Source organism: Ceraceosorus guamensis (genome assembly GCF_003144195.1).
Source record: "Ceraceosorus guamensis strain MCA 4658 unplaced genomic scaffold IE81scaffold_166, whole genome shotgun sequence".
NCBI classification, from domain to species: domain Eukaryota; kingdom Fungi; phylum Basidiomycota; class Exobasidiomycetes; order Ceraceosorales; family Ceraceosoraceae; genus Ceraceosorus; species Ceraceosorus guamensis.
The window spans coordinates 516-19,556 of record NW_020290161.1 but is presented as its reverse complement, the minus strand read 5'-3'; the positions used below and the strand labels follow the sequence as shown (position 1 = coordinate 19,556).

General features: G+C 57.2%; 8 protein-coding genes across 8 annotated transcripts; 4 read left to right on the top strand and 4 right to left on the bottom strand.

The window, feature by feature from the left end:
- Window positions 1-1,176: 1,176 nt before the first annotated feature.
- IE81DRAFT_354164 (alpha/beta-hydrolase) lies at window positions 1,177-2,422 on the top strand (the record flags this gene model as incomplete). Its single annotated transcript, XM_025516657.1, has 1 exon — window positions 1,177-2,422. The coding sequence occupies exon 1, from the start codon at window positions 1,208-1,210 to the stop codon at window positions 2,420-2,422; it is 1,215 nt and encodes a 404-aa protein (XP_025366087.1). The 5' UTR covers window positions 1,177-1,207.
- A 700-nt stretch (window positions 2,423-3,122) lies between these two features.
- Window positions 3,123-3,862, bottom strand: IE81DRAFT_369484 (hypothetical protein). The gene is made up of 2 exons (XM_025517242.1): window positions 3,687-3,862; window positions 3,123-3,612 (listed from the first exon to the last, which is right to left on the bottom strand). The coding sequence occupies exon 2, from the start codon at window positions 3,605-3,607 to the stop codon at window positions 3,206-3,208; it is 402 nt and encodes a 133-aa protein (XP_025366086.1). The 5' UTR covers window positions 3,608-3,612; window positions 3,687-3,862; the 3' UTR covers window positions 3,123-3,205.
- Window positions 3,863-5,612: 1,750 nt separating this feature from the next.
- Window positions 5,613-6,579, top strand: IE81DRAFT_327029 (hypothetical protein). Its single transcript, XM_025514988.1, has 2 exons — window positions 5,613-5,885; window positions 5,992-6,579. The coding sequence occupies exons 1-2, from the start codon at window positions 5,673-5,675 to the stop codon at window positions 6,472-6,474; spliced, it is 696 nt and encodes a 231-aa protein (XP_025366085.1). The 5' UTR covers window positions 5,613-5,672; the 3' UTR covers window positions 6,475-6,579.
- A 402-nt stretch (window positions 6,580-6,981) lies between these two features.
- IE81DRAFT_327027 (hypothetical protein) lies at window positions 6,982-10,491 on the top strand. Its single transcript, XM_025514987.1, has 5 exons — window positions 6,982-9,231; window positions 9,325-9,514; window positions 9,612-9,724; window positions 9,795-9,978; window positions 10,042-10,491. Exons 1-5 carry the CDS (start codon window positions 7,228-7,230, stop codon window positions 10,470-10,472), a joined length of 2,922 nt encoding a protein of 973 aa, XP_025366084.1. The 5' UTR covers window positions 6,982-7,227; the 3' UTR covers window positions 10,473-10,491.
- IE81DRAFT_327025 (hypothetical protein) lies at window positions 10,190-15,166 on the bottom strand. Its single transcript, XM_025514986.1, has 7 exons — window positions 14,888-15,166; window positions 12,278-14,823; window positions 12,024-12,203; window positions 11,812-11,899; window positions 11,470-11,738; window positions 11,131-11,390; window positions 10,190-11,047 (listed from the first exon to the last, which is right to left on the bottom strand). Exons 2-7 carry the CDS (start codon window positions 14,798-14,800, stop codon window positions 10,603-10,605), a joined length of 3,765 nt encoding a protein of 1,254 aa, XP_025366083.1. The 5' UTR covers window positions 14,801-14,823; window positions 14,888-15,166; the 3' UTR covers window positions 10,190-10,602.
- A 554-nt stretch (window positions 15,167-15,720) lies between these two features.
- Window positions 15,721-16,715, top strand: IE81DRAFT_63820 (hypothetical protein). The gene has a single exon (XM_025517498.1). It carries the CDS (start codon window positions 15,828-15,830, stop codon window positions 16,401-16,403), a length of 576 nt encoding a protein of 191 aa, XP_025366082.1. The 5' UTR covers window positions 15,721-15,827; the 3' UTR covers window positions 16,404-16,715.
- On the bottom strand, window positions 16,506-17,713 carry IE81DRAFT_63826 (hypothetical protein). The gene is made up of 3 exons (XM_025517500.1): window positions 17,553-17,713; window positions 16,804-17,486; window positions 16,506-16,674 (listed from the first exon to the last, which is right to left on the bottom strand). The coding sequence occupies exons 1-3, from the start codon at window positions 17,556-17,558 to the stop codon at window positions 16,608-16,610; spliced, it is 756 nt and encodes a 251-aa protein (XP_025366081.1). The 5' UTR covers window positions 17,559-17,713; the 3' UTR covers window positions 16,506-16,607.
- IE81DRAFT_63825 (hypothetical protein) lies at window positions 17,714-18,457 on the bottom strand. The gene has a single exon (XM_025517499.1). It carries the CDS (start codon window positions 18,343-18,345, stop codon window positions 17,869-17,871), a length of 477 nt encoding a protein of 158 aa, XP_025366080.1. The 5' UTR covers window positions 18,346-18,457; the 3' UTR covers window positions 17,714-17,868.
- Between the last annotated feature and the right edge of the window lie 584 nt (window positions 18,458-19,041).

Here is a 19,041-nt window from a genome sequence, read left to right as displayed (position 1 = left end):
ATGCACATGCACAAGCGCATCAAAAAACGTGATTGCGATGCAGCTGCGCACGAGCTTCCTTGCTGTTCCCGTGCGCCGAATGCTCGCAATCGCGGACTGTGGAATCAGAATCGCTTGACCGAGTCCGAGTCCCGATGCACGCAGGCCGGGCATTTGAGTGTGGTACGTTTTGCCGATACATCGCACACTTTGTTCGGATGTTTGCTTGTGATGTTCAAATTGCGCAGGTAGCGAGCGCAGTCTTCTTGTGGGTTCTCTACAAATATTGCGGACATGTAGTAGTAAGCTTCTCTGCTCGAGTCCGATGACCTCTTGCAAGCAGGGCGGACTGCCTCGGACGCAGTCAAATCATTGTGATTGACCAGTCCTCTATAGTCCAATGTACTGCGTCAGGGCCGCTCCCGCCGAGGCGAAGAGGGCGTGACGCTTGGCTGCGCCCAGCGTAGCAGCATCGAAAGGATCTCACCGGCTGCCACCAATTTGACTACATGTCTTTGTCGCAGCAGGTCGCGCTAGCTGATACGAGCGTGAAACGGCGCGGGTGCTATGAGACTTGACGCCCTCATGGTCGCCCATGACGTATTGGAAGTTCTAGCCTAGCGACCGCCCACGTTGTCTCGTCACGCCAAATTGACCAGAGAGCCGCGTGGACAACGAGCTGGCGCTCCTTCTCGCGACCCCACATTCAAGATGAAGGTTGGAACATAGTGGCTTGCAAAGCGCGCACTTTGTGTGGTCCAAAAGCCCGAGGCGAACGCAAAGCACATGCAGAGTGGATCAACAAAGTTAATTCGACGCACGCACATCATCAACGAGCTTCTAGCCTCGAGCTTGGCATGGCGATCGGAATCAATTTGTACTGTTTGCTCCGTACGTATATCCGGCAACGTGAGGCGATCGTCATGTCGTCACGCTGGCGCGGATTGCTAACAAGAGATGAACCCGCGTGGCGAGCGCAGCACGTCCCACGCGTCCGATGCACAGCTGAATCAAAGAGACGACGTAATGCGCCATTCATTTCACATGAGCGGCGGCGCCCTCCTGACAGTAAATGAGAGCACCTCTCCCGACACTTCGAAATATTGCTCTAGCAGAACGCTCTGACGCGTTCCCTCGCGCCTTCAAAAGGAGCCGACAGGCGATCGCTGGTAGACCTCGCCCTCCACTCACCTTTGCACCTGACGCAACACCCTAGCCACACCCCAACATGCTCGCCATCTCGCTCCAGAGCGTCCTTGCTCTGATCGCTGCTGCGACCCTTGCGTCAGCCTCTCCTCGCCTCGACCAGCGCTCGCAAGACGCTTCGACCAAGTCTGGGCCGTTGGGTCTCAACAATGTCAAGTGCAGCGATGTGACGCTCCGCACTTCCATCACGACGCAAAACTTTGACTTTGTCAACGTCATCGACAATTACGACTCGTCCGACTACGTCACCTCGACTTTCTTGGCGTTCACGGGCCGCAACGAGCAATGGGTTGCCGAGCATTTCCCTGGCACTCGTAGCCCAGTCAGCAGCTCGTTCACACTTCGCGGCAGCTACTGCGAGCCGATTCGTGGTGCCAAGAAGGGCTCTTCGCTGCTCTTGGCTACGCACGGAATCGGCTTCAACAGATCGTACTGGCGCTATCCTTACAAAGGCCCCGAGTACAGCTTCGTCAACCATGCTGCGAGCTACGGCTACAGCAGCTTCATTTACGACCGCATCGGAACTGGCAAGTCCGACATTCCCACCAGCGGAGGCTTCTCTCGCATGCAGTCGCCAACAGAAGTTGGTGTTTTGACCAACATCCTCGAACAAGCACGTAATAGCAATGTCATTGGTGGCAAGAAGCATGCTCGCATCGTCGGCATCGGACACTCGTACGGTTCGGGCCAAACTCTGGCAGTGACGAGCGCACGACCCGAGCTCTTGGACGGCGTGGCGCTCACCGGTCTCACCCCAGCCACCGAGTACGTTCCCGACACCATCTACTCTGGTGCATACACCCCGATGCGAGAGATTGCTGGCATCGAGAATCGCAACAGACCACGCATTTGGATCGCCACTGGTTCGCGCACTTCGCTGGTCCAAAACTACATCGACCCTGACAATGCCGACGCAGAGGCTGTCAACATTGCCCGCCGAGGCGAAGAGGGCGTGACGCTTGGTATCTACACGACCCTCGGCAACATTGCGAGCCCTGCGCCCGCCTTCAACAAGCCCGTCCTCGTGCTCAATGGCAATCACGACTTGCCATTCTGCGGCTCCAATTGCGAGCGCACCGTGCCGCCATTGCCCGAAGGACTTCGTGCCATCTACCCGGCAGCCAGCAACTTCACCTCCATCATCATCCCCAACACCGGCCACGGCATTGCTGTTCACCGCAGCGGTCCAGACAGCCACGAGATCTTGCTCGATTGGGTGATCAGCAATGGCCTCTGAGAGGCGACATTGGAGCGGCACTGCCTTTAGGACCCTCTCACGATGGATGTACCTTCGCCCCGACCGCTGTTGATGCCACTCTTTGCACCTGCTCCATTATGCTTCTTCAGGACTCGAAAGATTGATGTAGTTGTGTTCGAGGTCCGGATTTGCGTGGCGTTGCGGTCGCAGTCTGAGGCGCTTGATGGATGCAAGCGTGACTGCTGCGTGGTGCACATGCCGTAAAGAACAGAGTGAGATTCGCCCGTCTGATTTGTTGAACGCGACTCTGCCTTCTGCATGCGCTACCTGCCGACGCATTCGCGACTCACGACTCACGACTCACGCGACTCGCGAGTGACTGTCACCGATGACTAGCTCGCCAAACGCTGACCGTTGATGCACGATCACACGAGTAGCGCCACGCGGAAGGCCTTTTGCGCACAGCGCAGGTCGGTCGCATCCAACGCGTTGCGCACAAGACCAGACGCGTCGTGTTCGCTCGCCCTCCATGCCATCCCACAGGCGTAGTCTAGCCAAGCAGGCGAATTGGTCAATCGCGAACAGTTCTGAAGCAGGTCGGCCACACGCGTTCTGAAGCAGGTCCCGCGCTCGTCTCCATCTCGACAAGTTCTCGCTCGTCGCGAGCCTCGCGCTCTAGCCAACTCTCACCTCTCGCACGACGGCAAACAGTCCGGCTCGCACCGCGCGCAGGACAACAGGCGATCGATAGAAGTGGTCTATTTAAGGGAGCTACTGTACAGCAGTGGGTCATTGAATTGATAGCAATAGCTGCTCCACTGCTTAGTTGGCGCCCCATTGGCCTTGCTGATTGTTGTTGAGGAAAGAGTCGGTGCTGGTGCGTTGAGACCCTGCTCCGCCCGCAATATGCTGCGTAGCTGCTCCATATGCTGGAGGATCTCCAGCGCTCTGGTAAGAGGGGGCGTTGCTGGCGTACGAAGGAGGCCTGCTGTTGGGAATGTTGGGCATCTCCGTTCCAGACTGTCCTCCTCCGCTTCCTCCGCGTCCACCACCGCAGCACTTGGAGAATGCTCCTCCCCTTCGAGCAAGCCTGTCGATGGAGTAGCCGGTCGCAGATTCGACCGACGCGACGTCGCGGCCATACAGAAAGTGTCCGGGCGATGCGACGGCCGAGCCGGCAGCGACGAGAACAGCAAGGACTGGAAGTGCAGTGGCGAACTTCATCTTGACTAGGAAGGGTGATGGGGAGTCGGCATTAGCGTCAGTCTAAGCGCCCGGCGATGCTTCGCTTGCTCTGACTTACAAGCGAAAGGTCAGATGGGTGATGGGTAGCGTGAGGCTTATGGAAGTAAAATGCTGTGAAATCGGGAATCTGGCCAGCAGATGCCTTTAAAGTGAAGGTATAGTTGCAGTGAATGAGATGGCTGATCGATTGGATGGAGAAAAAGGCAAGAGCAGGTCGGAGCAGACAGAATGGCCCCCTCTTATACGCTTTCCGATCAAGCTGCCGATGCCCTTATATGGCAAGGCTCCGTGGGGCGATTCGGTTCCGAGAGGGCTCAAGACAATGCTAGCGCCGAACCTCACTGGTCGACAGGCGTCGGTTGCTCCTGGCCTCGTCGCGCGGTACCGTGCTTCATTGAATAGCCAGCGACTCCATGGTGCTGAGCAATCGCGAGTCTGCCGTCGGGCACTCAAATTTTGTACATTATCCCGAAAGTTGGCGTCTCTCTGGCGTGCATGCAGCCGCGGAGCCGAAGAGTCAGCTTAGCATGAGAGCCGCTGATGACTCCGCATATGTGTGCTCTAGCGCACCCCACAAGTCAACAGTGTGAGTCTGGTCAGTCAAATTGCAAGTCAAGAGTGTTCCGAGTCTTGCGAGCTGCACACAACAATGCTCCACCCTATAGGCGGACGGTGGCAAGGGGACAGGCAGCATCAGAGCAGCCAAGTCTCGTCGGCAGGCAGGCGACTCATCGCGTGAGCAACCGAGCGCTGCTTTCATGCGCGCCTCAATGGCGCCAAGCTGCATGCATGCATGCATGCATGCATGCATGGCATTTTGGGCGTGCATGTTAGGGCCCAGCAGGTACTGTAGAGGTGATGGTGCACTTCACCGCAACGCTTTGATTGCTGCAGGAACCGCGCTCCATTCTCACTTTGCTGGCCGGCACATTGTGATTCAAACATGACATGCATGTCGCTCGCTGTAGCTGCTGTCATGATCGGGACGCCACTCATGCAGCTCACACGATGACTGCACAACGAACATACCAATTACAATCAAGAGTCGTGATGGCGCCTGCTCGCCCCCTTCCAAGCGTAGTCTCGAGACTCACGACCAGCTAGAGGTGCAGAGGTACAGGCACAAAGCGGCGCATGCGTGCACACACGTAGCTCACCTTGGCGTTCGAAAGCTTCGCTTCGTCCGCAGCAGACTCGCCGACTTTGCCCTGAGCTGAGCTGAGCAAAGCACGCAATATACCCACGGAGAAAAGTTCAGGTGGGCGCAAGCTATCGACGCAGCTCGGCGTTCCGTGTGCCGTTCGTGTGAGCTCACCATTGGTGGAATGTTGAATGGCGCGTGCGTAGAGTGACTTTGATCGTCAAGCTGGGAGTTGAGTGAATCCTTGCTCTCAGCGCAGCGCAGACCCAGCATGAGACCTGCTCCTGAGCTCCGTCATGGCAGCTAGCTACACGCCATCCGAAACCCGCAGCCGATCGCTTTGGCGGCACCGGTGGGTGGGTGGTCGTGAGTGTTGCATCAGGCGGGATGAGCCAAGAGTGAAGAGTTCGAGTATGCACCCATTCACCATTTTGATTGCAACAGCTTTTGGTCTCAAATCTCCCAAAGACATGAGAGTCACGTGACTGCCCGCCTCTGCTCAGACCATCGCATGTTCGATTCAAGTTTTGCACACTCGTGACTGAGGGAAAGTCGCGGCCCGATGAAGCGACTCATTCTTGATTGACTGCACGTCAAAGGCAAAAAGGTGCGGGGCATCAGCTTGCCAATCCACCACGCACGCACAACCGTGAGCTTGTCCCGGCCGACGCGAGGCAAGCGAGGAGGAACGCGGCGCGGCGCGGCGCGGACGCTGCAGGGTCTGATCACGGTCGTGCATGCATGCATGCATGCCATCATCCGAGCGCTGTTCGTAAGCAAACCATCAAACGTGGGTCGGGCGAGTGATGTGAGGGACAGCAGCTGCATAGTCTCCACTCGTGACTTTGGTCTACCATCACTCGACGAGACGTATGGCCATCGAACGCGCGCTCGTGTCATGCGATGAGATCAATCGCCCGTCTATCTTCCATTCTCTCCCACCTAACCCCGAAGCCCAACGGCAACGGCACCTTTGGATCAGCCGTTCAGCAGACGCGAAGCATCATGTCTTCAGGAAAGCCAAACGCTTCAGGGTTGAAGCCTGAGCTCAGCCGCAGCTTGCCTACACGATCGCCTACAGACGATGAGAAGCCGGTGCTGCAAGCCTTGCGAGACGTGAGTCAGAGTGCTGGGTTGCCTGCTTCGGTCGCTCAGTAGAAGCCCTGCTGATCCTGCCGCCATCCGCTGTTGATGCGGGCGGCGGGCGCGCCCCACTCCGTAGCTCTACAGTTGCGATCCGCGCAGCTCCTCGTACGCTCAATACAGCGAGTCTGCGACATTTCACGATCCGGTCAGCATAGCGTCTGGCCTGCCCAAGATCAGAGCGCAATTCAACGCCCTCGTCGCTCTCTTTCCCCGTTCCAACATCGACAAGTTCAACGTGCTGGATACCAGCGCAGCTAGCACCACCACCACCACCACCACCACCGTCAAGAGCGATCTGCTCCTCGTCGATCAGGATGTGACGTACTATCGATCGAACGAGGATGGAGCTGAGCCGTTCAAGACGATGAACAGCCTGCTGACCATCGAGCGCGATGCGCAAGGCCGCATCACGAGACACACGGAGGAGTGGAATCACAATCCCGTCACCGACTCGGACAATTCGGGCTTCGGAGGTGCGCTCAACGAGGCCAGGAAAAAGGCGTTTGCGGCCATCAGCATGCCTTTTGTCGATCAGACACCGCCGGCCGAGAGAAAGTGAAGGGGGGCGGGCGGGCGCATCCAAGCTGCTCCTGCTGTGGCTGACAAGCGATGCTCGCAACGGTACTCAGAGGCTTTGCTGTCCCATCGATGCTGTCCAACTTCGTGCTTGATGTTGGTGTGATGTGATGTGATGTGATGCTTGCGCCTGTCCGTCTGTGTATGCGCTGTTGTTTATGGACCTGGCGGCGCATTCATGGCAGTCACGAGTCCGATGAGCTACGCCGCTCGTCTGGGGTGTGTGTTAGCGCAGGGGCGTGCTTGCGCACGGCTGTCTAGCACATACGCACACATACACATGTGGAGGCAGGCGGCAGCTTCCGCTAGCGCAAGGCGTGACGGGGGCGCGCGCGGTAGCGAGACGTGAAGACTGCCCACGTGACTCGTGACTCGTGACTCGGTGCAAGCGCGTGCGAGATCTTCCGGATGAATCGTGCGAAGTTGAGTTTGATTGAGTTTGAGTGCAAATCTTGAATGAAGCACGAACCAGAATCAAGAATCCGATCCACGATCGATGGAGCGTCCCGAGTCACAGTCACGGCGTCATGCAAGTCGTGAACAGTCACAAGTGCGAGTGAAGAAGGCAGACAGACAGACAGACAGATCTCACCCTTTTGCTCGCAAACGCCGCCCTTCACCGCTTCTTCATCCACCCTGTCTGGAAACCCCCTCCGCACACACAACGCCCACGCCCACGCAACCCCAAGCCACCCCCACCCCTCTGCCCTCACTCACAACTTGCTCCGACAGCTAAATGTCGGGCAGCAGCAGCAACAGCGCGCTTGCAGCGCGTCAATGCGACGCAATCTACAACGCCTTGGACTCTTCCAACGACCGCAAAGCGCTGACATTGGCTGACCAGCTCATCCAGCGTACCCGCTCTCCATCCTCCTCCTCCTCCTCCTCCCCCTCTTCAGCAAACGACACGCGATTGCTGGCGAGCGCGCTGAGATGCATCGCGCTGGTCAGGCTTGCGAATGAAAAGGCGGACGAAGCGTTGGATGAGATGTTGAGGCCCATCCTCTCGCCGCCATCCGCCGCCACCACCACCTCCTCCCCTGCTGCTGCTGCTGCTGCTACACACACCGCACCACGCGCGCACGATGGAAATGTGCTGCACGCGCTGTGCATTGCGCTCTCTGCCAGGGGCAGGCTGGCAGAAGAGGCAGAGGTGGCGTGTCTGCAAGCCGAGCAAACGCCCCGCTCGCTCGACTTGGGCAAAAAGGCAATCTTGGCGTGCGCGCGAGCTTCCGCTTGGCAAAAGATGCACTTGTTGGGCATAAAGTACTACAAGAACCTCAACAAGGCAGCTGAAACGGAGAAAAAGGAAGCGGTGAGGCGCGGTATGAGGAGCGAATCGGATTGGTTCTTTTGGAGCGCAGTGACGGCTTATCTGCTGTTGGATAGGAAACCAAAGGAGAGGGGTGCGGCACTGGCCTTGCCGTTGGCCAATAGGATCGTCGAACAGCACCTCACCTCTTTTCCCCTCGGAAGCACTTCGGAGGAAGAAGTGTGGGTGGCGGTGCAGCTCAAACACAGGCTGGCGGCCAGGGAAGGCAGCAGCAGCAGCAGCAGCGGGCATGGCTTGAGGGCTGCTGCTCTGGGCCACTTGACGAGCAGCACGGGGGATGTGCTGGTCAGCAAGAATCTGGGTCTTGAAGAGCTGAGAAGAGCGTTGCGCGAGCAAGTGGCGGATGGAGAAGCTTGGAAAGATGTGTGGAAGGAAGCGCGTGCCAAGTTGATGGCAAGCTCCTCGAGCAGGAACTGGGCTCACGTGATGGCCGTCGTCAGAGCTGCGATGGAGCGGCCCGCAGAGCTGCTGCTCGACACGCAGCTCCTCGTTCGATCTCTCGCAGCAACCAGCAACGACCGAACGTCCAGCTTGACCAGGCTGCACTTTGTCAGCGAGGCGCGCAACAAGGATCTCGCGGGCTCCCTCTACCCCGACGCTTCACCGCAAGAGGCGCAGCAGAGGTCTGTGACAGAGCTACGAGCGGCTATAGAGCAGCATCTCGCACACTTTTCCAGTCTGGCTTGCACGTATCAGGATCTCTATGCGTACGCTGCTCACTTGCCAGCGCAGCACATCCAACAGCTAAGCGCATCATGGAAGGGCCGATTGCAGTCTTGGCCCTCCAAAGATGCTCGGCCAATCTTGAGCGACTTGAAGGCAATGTACACGCATTTGAACTTGCTCAGGTTGGCATTGCGCTTCGATACGCAAAGGGACGCGCCTGCGGAGGATGGGGACCTCGAGACGCTGCAGAGCTTGAGCACGTGGTGCTTGGCAGGCTACGACTCTGCTTTGCAGCTGGGCAAAGACGTGGCCACGACAGAGATGCAGCCGGCAGACGAGTACATTTACCTGTACGCTCAAGTCCTTCTTCGCGCAGCGCCGCCTCGCACGCCCGATGCATCCAGCGCGGCGGCAAGGGCCCCTGCCCCATCCGCCGCGAGCATCCTGCATCTTCTGGCCCTTCTTGCCCGCTCTCTCGAAGCGAGTCCCAAATCGTACAAGTTGCGCATCCTCTTCGTCTTGCTGCATCGACTGCTAGGAGCAGACGCGCTTGCCGAAGAGGCCGCTGATCAGATAGGAATCAAGGGTGTGCAATTAGACACGCTCGGCTGGGTGTTCCAGAGGCGTTTGAATGTACCGCTTGGCCAAGTCGCCAGGGCGGGCGACAAGGAGCAGGAAAGGGTCAAGCGAAGCAAAGTCTACGCTAGGATCTCGGAGCTCTACAAGGAGAACAAGAAGGATGTGAGTGTGTAGGCGCAGGAAGCGCTCGATCGGATCACAGATGCACGGGAGCACTTTGCGCGCACAATTTGACACCCATTGCGCGGCACACAGCTTCCAAAAATGATCGCCTCTACGATAGAAAATGGGACGTGGTCGAGGACAGAAGAATTTGTGGATTTCAGCGAGCGCTTAGAGAGGTCCATCTCGCGTTGTCTATTCGAAATGGAGCGGATCCGAGCAGGTGGCCTCGACCACGTCGAGGTGGACAGGGTGCTCAAAGACGTGCAAGGCTGGATCGAAGGTGAGCAGCCAAAACATTCAGGAGCCCGCCCGCCCGCCGACTTCTGAAAGCGAAGCTCACCATGCGCCGTCGGCATTCGGCACTCCGCGCTCTTCAGACGGTCTTCACGACCAGAGAGACTTTGACATTTTGCCTGCGCATACCTCTGAACCGATCTGGGACACCATCTCCGCTGCCAGGACGTGCGGAGCAGCAAAGTCCAATCCAGGCGTGAGTGACGACGACGAAGCATGTCGCGTTTGCACGTTTTGACCCTTTTGTTTTTGGACTCTTCTATCAGGTATCCTACGTCAAAGCCTTCGCACACTTCTGCGCGATAACAAACAGCGCCATCCATGCCGATTCAGAACGGGTAGAGTTGGCAGAATTGACCTCCGCCGAGAGGGGGCTAGTCGAATTGGTCAATGTCTCGCGTACCGGCACGGCCGGCGAGATTGGGCAACAGCTGGACAGCTTCCTACGAGGTAAGGCTCTGGCGCTGGTCTCGCGCTCTCCTACCTCGCTCATGCCATCCCGGCCATCTGCAGATCGAAATGCAGAGGTGCTCACTGCTTCGTTGCCATGCCAATTGCTTCATAATCTGGCAATTTTGCAGGAGGTGAGGTCTGCGTCTTATCTTGCAATCCTCATCGAGACGGCGCTGACGACTTCTCGACCCCGCTTGTCGCGCCAGGCTCTTCAAGCACTCCACTCCATCAAGTCCTCCAATACAGATTTGGTGGCCGTCCTGCAAGGCGAGGCTATCAAAGGCCTGCTGCGCGAATTACAAGCAAGCGCTTCAGAGACTGCCCCGCGACTTTCGAGCGAGATTCTGCGAGCCTCTGATCTCGAAGGCTCAGAGCCGCTGGCGCCCACTGCGGCGCCACACTTCGACAGGGTGAAAGCAAACGCGCATATAGCCTTCGAGCAGGCCTTGGACTACCTTGTTGAGAGTGTGCAAGAGCACATCGACAGATGATCTGCGCAATGCCATCCTTTCAAATCGCTCCTAAGTCCTATCGCTGTGCCGCGACTCTCGAGATGGTCTTGCATGAAGAGACTGCCATGCCTCATCCGCGCGCGCTGTGTTGCACAAGTGAGGGTGTGTCTTAATTCGGCGGCGATGCGAGCACGTCGACCCTGCCTGGCGAAGAGAAGCCATGCTTTTCGGCGCTCGCGGGCTGCTCAGCTCGAATCTTCTCCGTCAAGTCGTGCTCTTCCTCCACCACGCCTTGCTCCTCCTCCTCCAATCCACATGTGCCTCCCAAATCATTCTCATCCTCCACGAGAACCCCGCCAGCGCTCCTCATTTTTCCCCAAGCCATCTCCGAAATTTCCAGATTCTGCGCCAGCGAGACGGCACGGACGATGCGAGCTTGATGGGTCGAGTGAAGCTGCGACCGGAGCTTGGATGCGATAAAGGTTTCAAGGGATGAGAGCGGATAAGCAGAAGGTAAAAGGGCCAGGACTTTGGGCAGGGGAAAATAACGCGATTGGGTGTTGAGGAGATGAGAAGTTGGGATGAGGAGGTCCTTGTCCACCCCTCGGGCCGATCTGTACGAAGAAACGGTTGGGCAAGCTAGCGTTAATTGCCCGGACGATGTGCGCACCACGCTCCCCCAACGGCTGCCACTTACTCGTGCCCGGCTATATAAATGTCCAGAAGACTCTCGAAAAGCCTGGCTCGCGTTTTCGCGTGCAGCGCTGCCTTTTTCTTGCTCTTCTTCGTCTGCTCCACCTTGCCCACATACATGTCCGCTCCTGGAACTTCGGATCGGAGAAATTCAGCGAGCGAAGGGGATATGACCTTGCCTGCTTGAGCGCAGTAGGCCTCTGCAGAGTGAACGTCGCGCAGCTCGAGAGCAAGAATCCGCAAAGCGTGCGCGTGCTCTAAGACCTGAAGAGTGACACGTGCCGAGCGACACATGTCAGCAGACGCTTCAGCACGCCCAGGTTTTCAGAGGGGCGCAACTCACTTTGCCTAGTAGAATTGCACGCTCGAAAGCTGCCCAGTGCTGTCCCTGGAGCTTATTCAAGACGGCACGCGCATCGTCCATCTCAAAGGTTTGCAGTAGCAAGATCAGCTTGATCCTGGCTTCGTATGCGTTTACAGACTGATCTCGCTTCCCAGCGTCCGTCTCGATAAAAGGCGCGCCGCCGCCTGCCGGGATCGAGGATTTTTTGGCGCGTAGGACCAGATGCGCAGCAAATGACTCGGCGTAGTTCCCGGAGATGTATTCGTGTGCTGCGGTAGGTGAGGCGTGCGTTGAGAAGTGTGCGAGTGCTTCTTGAGATGTGCCAACAGGTAACAAACTCACCCACATCTTCCATGTCCATCTTTGCCCGTTCATCAGGCACAATGCTTCGTAGGAGCACGTCTACGATCTCCGACCGGAGATGCAAACTCTGGCGAGAGAGAATGCAGTGTATGTAAATTCCAGGCGCAGTACAGATTTCTTCGAGAACGGCCCACGCACGACTCCGCACAGGCACACCTTCTCGGCACTCGTCCCATACCTGCGCCACTCACCTCGCCAGCTTCTTCACGCAATACTGCATGCTCCAAGAATGCAAGCACAGCATCAGGATGATGTTCTCGAAGCTCTTTCAGCGTCCGCTCATCGTCTCCCTCCCTCTTGCTTGTCAGGTCGACCGTATCCGCTTCTGCTAGCCCGCTCGCTCGACCGCGTCGGTCCGCCGAGGTCAAGAGCTGCGAAAAGACCACAAAGGCAGCGAAGCAGGTTAGAATGATGCAGTTCCGACGTGTGAGAAGCAAGGACGCACCTTGATCCCCGCATCAGAATCCCACCTGATCAGTCTGACTCCGATATCCCTCTTCCACTCCGACTCTTGCTCTCCATCCGCTTGCTCTCCATCCGCTTGCTCGTCGTCCTGCGCCACATCCTCGTGGAGAAGCCTTACAATCTCTCGAACTTGCTCTTCCACCGGTGGCGGCCCTGGCGTCCTGACCGGAGCATCCGCGTCAGCGTGCGTCCCATCTCGCGCTAGTGACCCCGTGGCATCGATGGCATTAGGCGCGAACCGGTCTGCTTTGACTCCTTCCAGCAATTCCAACCTAAGCTGTATGATGCGCTTCTTCTTCTCTCGTTCCTGGCGTGCATCTTGGCTCTGTCGACGGTTCCAAATCACGAGCAGAGCGGACCACATACCCAGACCTTGCAGCGTCTCTTCGAGGACTTGCCAATCGCACGAGCTTTCATCAGAATGCACAAGCGCCAAGAAAGATCTCAGCGCCTGCTCCAGAGCCGGGTCAGAGGGGGAAGAAGAGAGAGGGAAGAGCGAAAGACGACGAAGAAGCAGCTGACCTAGGATCGTATCCCTTGCTGTGGCTAATGACGCCGATGTCGAGCGTGTAGCTCCATTTTGTGTAATAACTTGGCGCTGGCGTTGAGCTTGAAGCAAACGCACTAGGAGCTCTTCGAACCTCCGTTCCAAGAGTTGAGCCAAATGCGCAAAAGGTTGCGCGCTTGATAATTCCTCCTCTAAAATCGGCGGACAATAGTTGGTCTGCAGGTTGCTGCGTATCAGGGCTCGGAGAGAGCTTCGCGCTTGGAGCTTGGCGTCGTTCTGAATCAAAGACGTCGCTGGGTCCGTTTGCGGAGATGGGACGAGGGAAACAAAGTCGGTGTGATCTAGCATGCCAACCAGTTCGAGTGGATCCACCCCGCTCAAGTCCAAGTACGTCTCCGCTCTCGCAAACTCGACGTTGATCAGAAAGTGGGCCGCAAGCTCTCGCGATGCCCGCAGCAGAGTGCCATTGGATCGTACTTGCGGCGGACCGGACACGCTCGAACAGTGTTGAATCAGCTCTTCGAGCTTCTTCCAGCTTTCCCGACGGATCAGATCATTTACGACTTGAGACAAGGTGGGACGTGTCACGTGCTCCAGCCCATCCTTGTAAAGCAGCAACACGTGCGGTACGCCCATTCCCTGTTGCTCCTCTTGCACTCCCTTGCTGTCCAGTAAGTGCTCTTCACCGTGCATGCCTCTCAGATGCAGGCCCAACTGCTGGCCCACAAACACCCCGCTCAATCCTCTTGGCTCATCGAGCTCTTCCGGTGCAGCTCTTCTTCTCCTCTGCGCATCCTCAGCAGATCTCCTCGTCACGCATCCTCTCCACACTCTTCTGATCTCCTCACCGGACGTCGCTCCAGCTGCTAATTGATGAATCTCCAGATGATCGTCCCTGAGCAGACTGTACAGCGTCGCATCGCCGGACAACGATAGTGCGCGCGGATGGGATGCCCATTCCAGTAGCTTTGGACGTACTTCTCCATCGCTGCCCACAAACACACCGAGCGTACCCGTTGGTGCGTAGGAAGTGAGAAGAAACTCGCACGCCGTTTGTCCGTTTCGGTCTGTGGTGGGAACGACGACGATGCTGGGACGTTCCTTTGGGCTCGGCCTGTCGCTGGCTTGAGAGATGGGAAGACCCAATTGTGCGATGTTGCTGTTGCCATTCTCCTGCCCGTTGCCAGAAGAAGCGGGAGTGATGGACATGTCCATCAATACGTACGTGCTCGTATTTGCCAGCAGAAGCTTATCCTGCCATCTTTTTGCCAGCACCGCTCCACCGGGAGGCAGGGCCAGTTCTTTCAGCTGCCTATAGCCGCGCGAGGAGAGGAGGAGCGGCAAGACGCTCTTGCGCTTGATCAGCGCGATCCGCACCAGTCCGCCGTTGCCCTGTGCAGGCTCTGTAGCAGAGTCACTGCTACCACTGATGAGCTCGAGCTGCGCCTCATCGGGCGCAAATGTGACCACCCCGCTGATTCGGTGGAAGGATGGCGCGCTTGAGAGATCCGTGCAACGCAAGAAGTGCAGATTAGACTCGACCAGCACGAGCAGGAGCGATGCGCCAGCCAGGTTGACGGGCAGGATCTTCTCCACTGGCTTGTTGCTGCTGGACAAGTCGACACTGTGCGTCTCGGTTAGCTGTGCTTGCGTGCTGCTGTTGCTGTTGCTGCTGCTGCTGCTGCTGCTGCTGCTGCTGCCGCCGCCGCCGCTGCTTCCACTCGCACTCGCGAATGGCACATATCGACGCAGCGTTCCGTCAGAGAAGCCGACGAAGAGGGCGTCGCCAAGCACCTCGCCGCACCGCACCACCGGCTGCTTGTTGACTGTGCTCGAGCTCGTTCGAGCAGTCGCAGTCGCAGTCGCAGTCGCAGTCGAGGAGGAGGGGGGAAATGCAGCAGAACCGTAGACAGCTACGCTGCCCACGTACGGCTCGAACAGCTCAGCAGACGTTGTGCTGGATGCCATGAGCGCACTGTGCAGGTCGTCGCCCATCTTGACCAATCGTTGCGCTGCAGCTGCGAGAAGAGAGGATGATGGGCGCGCGGATACAAAGCCAGCGCCGCTTTCCGATCCACTCACCACTGCTTTGACAAGTCTCGAGCTTTGGCGGAGCAGCACTCCTGTCCCAGAGGCAGGCCAAGCCGCGCGTGCGAGTGCGAGTGCGAGTGCGAGTGCGAGTGCGAGTGCGAGTGCGAGTGCGAGTGCGAGTGCGAGTGCGAGTGCGAAGTGAGTGCCAGTGAATCGTGTGAGCGGGCGTGGTCGCTGACCTTCCCAACGCACCACTGTGTGGTCAGGACGAGAGAATGATGAATGAATCGTGAATGTGAATGTGCACGCGCATGTCAGGCTCGATCCCGCCAAAGGATGGTGAAGACAAATCACAATCGACCACTCGTGACTCACACTCACGACTTGACGAGCGCATACACTCACGACTCCCACACTCAGCAGCATGCACATGATCAATCACACGAATCACGAATCAAGAATCTCGTGAATCTTGAACGTGAACGTGATGCACGAAATGAATACTCAAGACTCACGACGCTTATCTTGACTCTTGACTCTTGACTCTTGACTTAATTGACTTAATTCATAATTGATGCCTCGACATTCAATTTGAATCAGTCGAGTGAATATTCAAATTCACGATCATTCAACATTGAAGATTCAATCCATTCTTGATTGGTGATTGCCGCGTTGCTCTTCTACCTTGTGCGCGCATGGCCGCGCGGTGAATCGGAGATTCGTGCGTGGCACGTGACTGCGCCCTCCCATCCCTGCCCGTCAACGGCGCGCGCCAGCATCTCTGATGCATCTCTGCCGATGACCAATTTTCGACCCTCTGCTGCTGCTTAGCAAAAGTCACGAGTCAGAGTAGATAGTTTCCAGATCAATACGATGATGCGATTTCTCTCTCCCCAAAATTTGTGCATCGTCGTCCTGCTTCATTGAAGCCACTCAGCGCCGAAAGTCGTCAAAAGGGACACATTTGTAATGCACGCTGGCACTTTAGGGAATGTGCGGGTCGACCGTCAAATCAACCGGGCCCGCAGCATCTCTCAAGCCTTCTATCGACGCTGACAAGACGCGCTCGAGCATTTCGACTTCCAGTTCAGTGCGAACAATTTTGGCAGATGTTGTACAGAAGGATTTGGTGCGCCCGTCAAAAAATTATCTGACGACAGCACTTTGCATGGTGGACCATTGGAGCAGGAGCAGGCGGGGGTCCAGATGGTCCCTGGTGGTAGGTAGGTGGTGCGGGTACACGCGACGGACTGACGGGTATACGGGATGCCTCTTGTCACGTGTCGTAGTGCTTAGTTCAAGAGTTACGGCTCCGCATTCTACATTTTCGATTCGTGATTTCAAGATTCACATTTTTGATTCAAAAATGCATCCAATCAGAATCGGACTTGCGTGTATCGGGTATTGGAGCCTCAAAATAGGATGCCCTCGTCACCACCCATCCTTGCGCAAGACACGTATACCATGGCGCTACACCGATGGCGCGCTCGAGTCGTCAGCTCGGACGTGCGATCAAGAGGGGTCCAGGCAAGCCGACACAAATCCAAATGGTGAGTCGAATGCGTGAGGACTTGTGAATTATAAGGGACAAAATGCGCGGGTGAAAGGCGGGGATTAGACGAAGCTTTCGTTGCGGGGCAGAGTCGTTACATGAGACGCAGAAAGAGATGCAGTGTGGGAGGAGGGGTGGTGGGGAGTAAAGATGTGGCGAAGCGTCCCTCGGGAGGCACAGTGAGCTTGTGACTCGATCGCCGAGAGTGAGAGGCGGGTACTAGTTGATGGGAAGGGCAGAGCAGCCGAGGTTGATCAGGCCATTCTGGGTGACATTTTGGCAGCATCTGTTGCAGAGGCGAGGGGAGGAGCACAAAATTACAGAAGAGACATTAGCAACGGTTCAGAAGCAGGGGCAAGAAGGGGTGAGACCTTTGGCCGGTTCAGGGCGGCTCAGGCTTCTGTTCCCCACTCACACTGGCGTGTTCTTGCACGTGTTGGTCAGGGAAGCGGCACCGCCAATGACGTTGATGGGCAGGTTTACGCAGTTGATACCCACGTCGCCCAGCACCTGCTGTACGCCCAAGGCGGAGATGAGCGTGTCGGCCTTGTCTCCGCTCAGCGTTTGGTCGCAGCACTGAGCCTTGCCCTGGCTGCACGGTCCAGAGGCCTGGATGATGTCTCCACTTCCGGAATTTCCACCGTTACCGTTGGGCTGAGCAGCAGCCACATTGGTAGCGGGTCTAGGTTCAGGGTTGGGCTCCGCAGCTACGGCTTTCTGCTTGCCCGTCAAGTCTTTTTGAGCATCCTTGACCAGATTGGTGATGCGAGAGTTGGCCTCCTTGCCAAAGCTTTCCACTTGCGACTTGGCGTCGCCTCCCTTCTTTTGAAGGCGGCCAGGAAGCTTTTGTAGACGCTTGGCGCCCGACTTTACTTCTTTGGGCATCGCGCCTCGTACCGCTCCATCGACGGCCTCCGCATCAGAGTGCACCTTTTGTGCCAAAAGGTTGATGCCCGTCTGGTCCGCAATGTAGTTGAGAGCGGCTTGAGGGATGGACGCTACGTTGGTGATGCTCGTGATGGGGTTGCCTTGAGCCTCGGCAGGAGACGTAGCCACGGCGAGAGCCGCAGCTACGATGAGAGGAGAGAGTCGGAGTAGCTAAAGAGTGCAATGTGGGCACAGTCAGCGGAAGCAGATCCCGCCAAGGTCGACGAGGAGACTCACTTGCATGTTGATGCGTGGTTGTCAGAGAGTGTATGAGGAGATGGGGGGCGGAAAATGGAGGCGCGGAGGGATACTTACTTGCGTGCGAGTAGGAAGATAGATGCGAGAAAGCACTGCTTCAACACTTTTATACGAGCAAGCACATAGAGGCGCAAGAGTATCCGACAAGTGCAAACGGAGCTGCGAACCTGAGCTATCCAGAGTGTTGGTCGTCGGCATGGCTGCGCAATACTCAGGGGCGACGCTGCCTTGGCGACGAGCGCCCATCACCGCAGCATCTTGAATCTGGGCGCGCACATGTGCTGTTCTCGGCTCATCACCGACGCTCGCACAGCGAATGCGGGATTAAAGTTTCTTGGGGTTGAGCATCCAAGGAATGCGGTCGGCTATACACCCAATTTGCGTTCCAAGAAGCGAGCTGCTGCCTCCTTGTGATTACGTGCACTAGGCGCGCGTTGAAGGATCTTCTCAGCAAAAGCTCCAGGAAGACGATTTGCGTGTGCGATTCAGGAGCGAGAAGCAGCAGCGCGGAGAGCATGCCGCATCCCTCAGGCCATTCAATTACAACCAAGAATATGCGGGGGTTGGGTGCTTCAGACAGCAGCGGCGCGCACAGACCCGATGCGAAGGGTGTAGGTAGACTCGTGACTGCAACGAATCGACCGCACGGGCGCGAATCTATACGCGCTGATCTGGGTTTCCTGAAGCAGCCTAGCGTGAGAGCATAGGTCCGAATGGAGAAACGAAGGTGAGTGAGATCGAGGATCGAGGATCGAGGATCGAGGTGCCTCATATCGTGTTGGGATGTCACAAAGCTCTGGAACAGATGCAGCGAGCTAGATGAGAGGGGGGCGGGGGGCGCAGAGGATCAAGGCAGTCAGCTGGCGAGGTGGCCTGGCCTGGCCGTGCCGTGCCGTGCCAGCCAGGCCGTCGGATCGCACTCGCACTCGCACTCGCGAGCGACCCTTTTGTCGGGGCAATGAGCTAGCTGGGCGGCGTTGGGCGGGGGGCCCGCCTTTTTTGCTGGGCGTGGAATCGTGCTGAGTGTCGGAGTGCCGCCCGCGCACTGCGCGCTGGGCGAGCGGAGATGCAAAGCGCGTGCCTCCGATTCGCGCTAGTGCGCGCGTCTGGCGACTCGAGCTCCTCGACGCGCACGCGTCCGTCCGCGTGTGGCATTCGATTCGGCCACTTGACTCGATCGTGACATTCAAATTCACGATTCGTCATTCTTGATTTGATTCACATTCATTTCAGGATGTTGATTCAAGATTGTGGGATTTGCACGGTGGCTGGCTATTGTGCCTGCTTCGAGCTTCAACAGGCGCCCCATGTCTCCGCAGCCCTACAAACTAAGGGCACGCGCTGCCGTCTGCTGCTGCTGCTGCTGCTGCTGCTGAATACGATCCACAACTCACACTGACGAGATTGACAGCCAAGTCGTTGGATTGCACGCTTCGCCTGTCAATACAACGATCCGTTGACTTGACGT

Coding starts and splice junctions, on each gene's coding strand:
- IE81DRAFT_327029 (XM_025514988.1), top strand. CDS start 5,673: ATGAGATCAATCGCCCGTCTATCTTCCATTCTCTCCCACCTAACCCCG. Junction 5,886..5,991: donor TGCTGCAAGCCTTGCGAGAC/GTGAGTCAGAGT, acceptor CCCACTCCGTAG/CTCTACAGTTGCGATCCGCG.
- IE81DRAFT_327025 (XM_025514986.1), bottom strand. CDS start 14,800: ATGGGCGACGACCTGCACAGTGCGCTCATGGCATCCAGCACAACGTCT. Junction 12,204..12,277: donor ATTCTGATGCGGGGATCAAG/GTGCGTCCTTGC, acceptor GTCTTTTCGCAG/CTCTTGACCTCGGCGGACCG. Junction 11,391..11,469: donor GTGCAATTCTACTAGGCAAA/GTGAGTTGCGCC, acceptor GTCACTCTTCAG/GTCTTAGAGCACGCGCACGC.
- IE81DRAFT_63820 (XM_025517498.1), top strand. CDS start 15,828: ATGTGCGGGTCGACCGTCAAATCAACCGGGCCCGCAGCATCTCTCAAG.
- IE81DRAFT_327027 (XM_025514987.1), top strand. CDS start 7,228: ATGTCGGGCAGCAGCAGCAACAGCGCGCTTGCAGCGCGTCAATGCGAC. Junction 9,232..9,324: donor ACAAGGAGAACAAGAAGGAT/GTGAGTGTGTAG, acceptor CGCGGCACACAG/CTTCCAAAAATGATCGCCTC. Junction 9,515..9,611: donor CGTGCAAGGCTGGATCGAAG/GTGAGCAGCCAA, acceptor CGCGCTCTTCAG/ACGGTCTTCACGACCAGAGA.
- IE81DRAFT_63825 (XM_025517499.1), bottom strand. CDS start 18,345: ATGAGGCACCTCGATCCTCGATCCTCGATCCTCGATCTCACTCACCTT.
- IE81DRAFT_369484 (XM_025517242.1), bottom strand. CDS start 3,607: ATGAAGTTCGCCACTGCACTTCCAGTCCTTGCTGTTCTCGTCGCTGCC.
- IE81DRAFT_63826 (XM_025517500.1), bottom strand. Junction 16,675..16,803: donor ACGTGCAAGAACACGCCAGT/GTGAGTGGGGAA, acceptor CCTCTGCAACAG/ATGCTGCCAAAATGTCACCC.